Source organism: Chrysochloris asiatica, unplaced genomic scaffold (genome assembly GCF_000296735.1).
Source record: "Chrysochloris asiatica unplaced genomic scaffold, ChrAsi1.0 scaffold00028, whole genome shotgun sequence".
In the NCBI taxonomy this organism is placed as follows: Eukaryota; Metazoa; Chordata; class Mammalia; order Afrosoricida; family Chrysochloridae; genus Chrysochloris; species Chrysochloris asiatica.
Window position 1 is genome coordinate 20,503,600 of NW_006408546.1, and position 5,008 is coordinate 20,508,607.

The 5,008-nt window shown below is 50.0% G+C and overlaps 1 protein-coding gene across 1 annotated transcript; it reads left to right on the plus strand.

Annotated features, from left to right (window-relative positions):
* Positions 1-322: 322 nt before the first annotated feature.
* Positions 323-4,458, plus strand: BHLHE40 (basic helix-loop-helix family, member e40). The gene is made up of 5 exons (XM_006846623.1): positions 323-669; positions 840-909; positions 1,128-1,235; positions 2,140-2,263; positions 3,602-4,458. Exons 1-5 carry the CDS (start codon positions 590-592, stop codon positions 4,456-4,458), a joined length of 1,239 nt encoding a protein of 412 aa, XP_006846686.1. The 5' UTR covers positions 323-589.
* The last annotated feature ends 550 nt before the right edge of the window (positions 4,459-5,008 follow it).

A 5,008-nucleotide genomic window follows, 5' to 3' on the forward strand; every position in this document is an offset into this window, starting at 1 on the left:
GGCGGCCGCAGTCGCAGACACCTGGGGGCTGGGGGTGGGGACTCCCTCGCAGCCGCCTGAGCGTTGTTCAACACGTGAGACTCATGTGATGAAGCCGGGGGTGGGGGGGCAGGTCGCTCCTTCCCTCGCCAGCAGCGGCCAGACGTGCCTGGAGTCACAGGGTAGAACACGTAGCTCCAACCCACCCACTCGCTCCCATTTAACCCAGCCCGCAGCCTCTCCATTACTCCTCGGCTCGCCGCCCCCCCCCCGTGGCCCCCACTCCGCCCTCACCGCTCCCCCCTCCCGCACCCTCCCGCCTCCTCGCCCGCCCCACTTCTCATTCACTTGGCTCGCACGGCGCAGACGGCGCTGGAAGCACACACCGTCAGTCACTGAGCAGAGCCGGAGCCAGAGGCCGCCTGGACACCGGGCCATGCACGCCCCTAATTGAAGCAGCACCTCAAAGCCGCAACTCCTGGGCAGCCCAGCGGATTTCAAAGATCTCAGACTCAGAGGAACCTTTGGGAAAGACGCCTAAAGTCCTGTCTTCACCCCGACGTCCCGCTAGCGCAGACAGAAGCGCGCAGTGGCCCCGACTCGCCGCACCATGGAGCGGATCCCCAGCGCGCAACCACCTCCCGCTTGCCTGCCCAAAGCCCCAGGCCTGGAGCCTGGAGACCTACCAGGGTAAGTTGGCAGTACCTAGCGCCTTCAAGTATTAGCTCCAGCCTTGCGTTTTGCGCCGCTCTCAACTTGGAGCAGCTCGTGGTGCATCCTAGGGTTCTCGCCCTACCAAGGGTGCCTGCAGTACGTATGCCGAGAAGTCACGATCATTTTTTGGGCCCCTCTTCCTGCAGGATGGATTTTGCCCACGTGTACCAAGTGTACAAGTCGAGGCGGGGAATAAAGCGGAGCGACGACAGCAAGGTAAGCGCATCGCACCCTTTGGGACCCGGCGCGCTTAGTTGCTTTTAAGAAAAGTTTTCTCGCTGAGGATGGTGGGGGATGCTACTGTGCCCCTGCTGTGAATAGTTAGAGAGAGAAGGAGCAAGATGTGACTCTGCGCCCTGCCCGACTCCTCTCGCAACGCGGGGGCTTCGCATCCCTTACCCCAAGTACCCATCACCTCCCTGTGTTCCTTGCAGGAGACCTACAAACTGCCGCACCGGCTGATCGAGAAGAAGAGACGTGACCGGATTAACGAGTGCATTGCCCAGCTGAAAGATCTTCTACCCGAACACCTCAAACTTACAGTAAGTGAGAATCTGGCCGCTCTCCAACCCAGCTCTGCTGCCGGGAGGGGTCACTCGCCGCCTACAGGTCCCGCGGGGAACTGCAGACCGGACGGCCCAGTCTGAGAGCTGTGGGCCCCGTGTTAGCTCTCCTTCCCCAGACCCAGGATTTTCTGGAAGCATGATACAAACGAGGTGAGATCCATTTGGACCTCTCCAATCCGCCTCCATCATCACCTCCCTCTCCTGTTTTCAAGAGTTTTAAGCCTTTCCCTTCTGGTGATTTTCAGGACTCACTAGTTTCCCTAATTTTTGAAGCAAATCGGGTAGCATGTAGATTTTATATGCCCTAGGGGTTTTTTTGGTGTGTGTTTTTTTTTTTAAAGATTGGGGACTTGCTTTAGTGTGTGATTCTTACGTCCATTCTTGGCAGGAGCCAACAGCTTACTAACTTGGCAGACTTTGGGTGGAAAGAGGGAAAGAAAAAAAAAAAGTATGGGGGAGAAAGAAAAAAGCTGGAATGAACTAGAAGTTCTGAAAGGGTGTGAGTCAAGAAGCTAGGGAAAGCCTCTTGGCTTCCAGACACTGTAGAAGTCCCTGTCGGGCTGATACCACTGCAGAGAAATGTTACCTCCTGACTCCCCCAAGTTAAAGTCAGCACTGGCTGCTGGAGACATTTCTCTGTAAGCGCATTCTCCTGAAGTAGCTTGCCCCTCTCAGAATGCCGTGGCATGAGCTTTTTATTCTTAGATGCAAAACGTGTGTGTATACTTTTAAGAAGCATTATCTGCAATCTTAAAACTGAATTTCACCAACCAAGAATGGCAATTCTATTTCCTTTTAGAAACATGTCTCATTGCTGATAAGTGTCCCAGAGGTGTGATTCTTGTGACCTCTTCAATAACTCCGATTCCTTTTATTCCAGACTTTAGGTCACCTGGAAAAAGCAGTGGTTCTTGAACTTACCTTGAAGCATGTGAAAGCACTGACAAACCTAATTGATCAGCAGCAGCAGAAAATCCTTGCCCTGCAGAGCGGTTTACAAGCTGGTGAGTACCCAAGTCTGGCTGTCATCTCTGAAGACTTCAGGCACAAGTCGAGAGTCGGTGGGTTTCAACATCTGACATAAACATTCCCAGCAACCAATTGCTTATGCACATTCGTTGGGAAGATGCAGGGTTGTTGGGGTTTTGTTTGCTAAAAGGTCAGGCTTTTCATTTGGAATGCTACTATGTGCCACCTGGCATGAATACAGATTAGCTGAGTGATAAAATGTTTCTGTGGCATTTTAGCTTAGGAATTTCTGGGTTCTTGGAGGTTCCCTCCTCCCCTTGGAAATGCCATGATAGCTCTGATTTGCATCACAGGCATTTACTTAGTCCACTTTTCTTGGGGAAGAGACTGTGGGTATGCCCCAGGTTTTTCCTTTCTCTTTGCTTCCTTGTGTGTGGTGTGAGTCTGGCGAGATGACAGCAGTTTTTCCTGCATTTCATGTGGTCCCCTGAGTAGCCACTAGGTATCTTGTTGAATTGCACAATTGAATGAAACCTCCGTGGTTTCATCATTCATTTCTACTGCCTTCCAGAGAATCAGAGTCACCTTCTAACCTTCCAGACTCATTCCTTCCAAATAATACTGTTCAGATTGGTGGAGACATTCTTCTACCACGCCCTCATTCCTTTCTTAGCCTTCCAAGGCGAGTCTGATGGGAATCACAAAACCTCTCAAGTGCTGCTGCCACTGTCATCACTGGCAAATAGGAAGATAATCATATATGATGTTGTCAGGGTCATAGAAAAGACAAATAGAAAGAGAAAGTAGATATAAGAAACATTTAGAAATAGTATTTTAAAGAGTATAGCATGACACAGCTTTTAAAAGTCATTATAAAAGTAAGCTTATTTGGGGTGCTATTCATTTATTTTAGGATTAGGTGGCCTTTGTCTATATTGCCACTGAGAGTTGATGGTCTTCTGTAAATTGACACTTTGATTTATGGGCATCAGGATATTTGTTGCTGTATTGCTACTGATAAGAACCCAGGAACAAACTACACATTCAAAAAGAGGGGAAATAGTCTATTAAAAATGGACCATTTCCCTGATGATCTGCCCTGGAAACCTTAACTCAATTCACAATAAAAGTTTATTGTTGTTGTTTTTTTTAAAAAAAAAAAAGGACCATTTCTATGCCGCCATTAGAAATCATACGTTATCTCTGGGTGGTATGATTGTTTTTATTTTTACTTTATTTTCTAGACTTTTCACTGTAATCCAAATGACTACTTTTGGAATTAGAAGCAATTACCAAGTGCTATTTTTTTCTCCCCTTACAAAAAATCTTTGTGCCTTCTGTAATGTCTCCCTTTGGGTCTGTGTTTTCTGCAGGTGAGCTGTCAGGGAGAAGTGTTGATGCAGGTCAAGAGATGTTCTGCTCAGGTTTTCAGACCTGTGCTCGGGAGGTGCTTCAGTACCTGGCCAAGCACGAGAATACTCGGGACCTGAAGTCTTCCCAGCTGGTCACCCACCTCCACCGTGTGGTCTCGGAGCTGCTACAAGGTGGTTCCTCCAGGAAGCCATCAGACCCAGCTCCCAAAACCATGGACTTCAAGGAGAAACCCAGCTCCCTAGCCAAAGGCTCAGAAGGACCTGGGAAAAACTGCGTGCCAGTCATCCAGCGGACTTTCCCTCAGTCGAGTGGGGAGCAGAGCGGCAGTGACACAGACACAGACAGTGGTTACGGAGGAGAGTCAGAGAAGGGTGACTTGCGCAGCGAGCAGCCGTACTTCAGAAGTGACCATGGACGCAGGTTTGCCATGGGAGAAAGGATCGGCACTATTAAGCAAGAATCCGAAGAACCGCCAACCAAAAAGGGCAGAATGCAGTTCTCAGATGATGAAAGCCATTTCTCAGGCAGTGACCTGATCGGCTCCCCATTCCTGGGCCCACACCCGCACCAGCCTCCTTTTTGCTTACCCTTCTATCTGATCCCACCTTCAGCAACTGCCTACCTGCCCATGCTGGAGAAGTGCTGGTATCCCACCTCTGTTCCAGTGTTGTACCCGGGCCTCAACACCTCCACTGCAGCCCTCAGCAGCTTCATGAACCCAGACAAGATCTCGGCTCCCTTGCTCATGCCCCAGAGACTCCCTTCTCCCTTGCCAACCCATCCAGCTATAGACTCTTCTGCCCTACTTCAAGCTCTGAAGCAGATCCCCCCTTTAAACTTGGAAACCAAAGACTAAACTCTTTAGGGGGACCCTGCTGCTTTGCTTGACTTCCTCCCTGACTTAAAAAACACCACCAACAACAAAAGAGTTGTATTACGAGTGCCGTGAGATTGTTGCAGTGTGTATGCTGAGCTAGCCTGAGGTGTGGAGAGAGGATTCAGGGTGTGGGTGAATGTGTATGTATACGTGTGTGTGTGTGTGTGTGTGTGTGTTGTGTGCCTGAGTTGACATAGGACATAAAAGCTCATTTTGGCTTAGGAAAGACATGAAGGAGTGCCTGACATCAGCAGATTTAGGGGGGATTGTAGCACACAGCTGGGCTTTTCCCCACCCAGAGAATAACTCCCCTCCCCCTCCCCCCACCCCACCCTATCCCCTTTGATACGAATCAGCTGGATTTTCAGAAGCTTCTGTGAATCACTCTTCGGTTCAGGAGCCAGGTCTGTGACTTTGAGAAAAAGGTACTTTAAAAGAGGGCTTTGTGGGGGGCATAGCTCCAAGCCAGCTGTTCTGACCCCACCCTTGTCCCTTGATTGTCGACATGAGTCATGAGGCGGGGAGAAGG

Bases quoted from the DNA above. Each gene is read 5' to 3' on its own strand.
- BHLHE40 (XM_006846623.1), top strand. From the start codon at position 590: ATGGAGCGGATCCCCAGCGCGCAACCACCTCCCGCTTGCCTGCCCAAA. The intron at 670-839 runs GTAAGTTGGCAG...CTCTTCCTGCAG, and splicing joins GAGCCTGGAGACCTACCAGG to GATGGATTTTGCCCACGTGT. The intron at 910-1,127 runs GTAAGCGCATCG...TGTTCCTTGCAG, and splicing joins AGCGGAGCGACGACAGCAAG to GAGACCTACAAACTGCCGCA.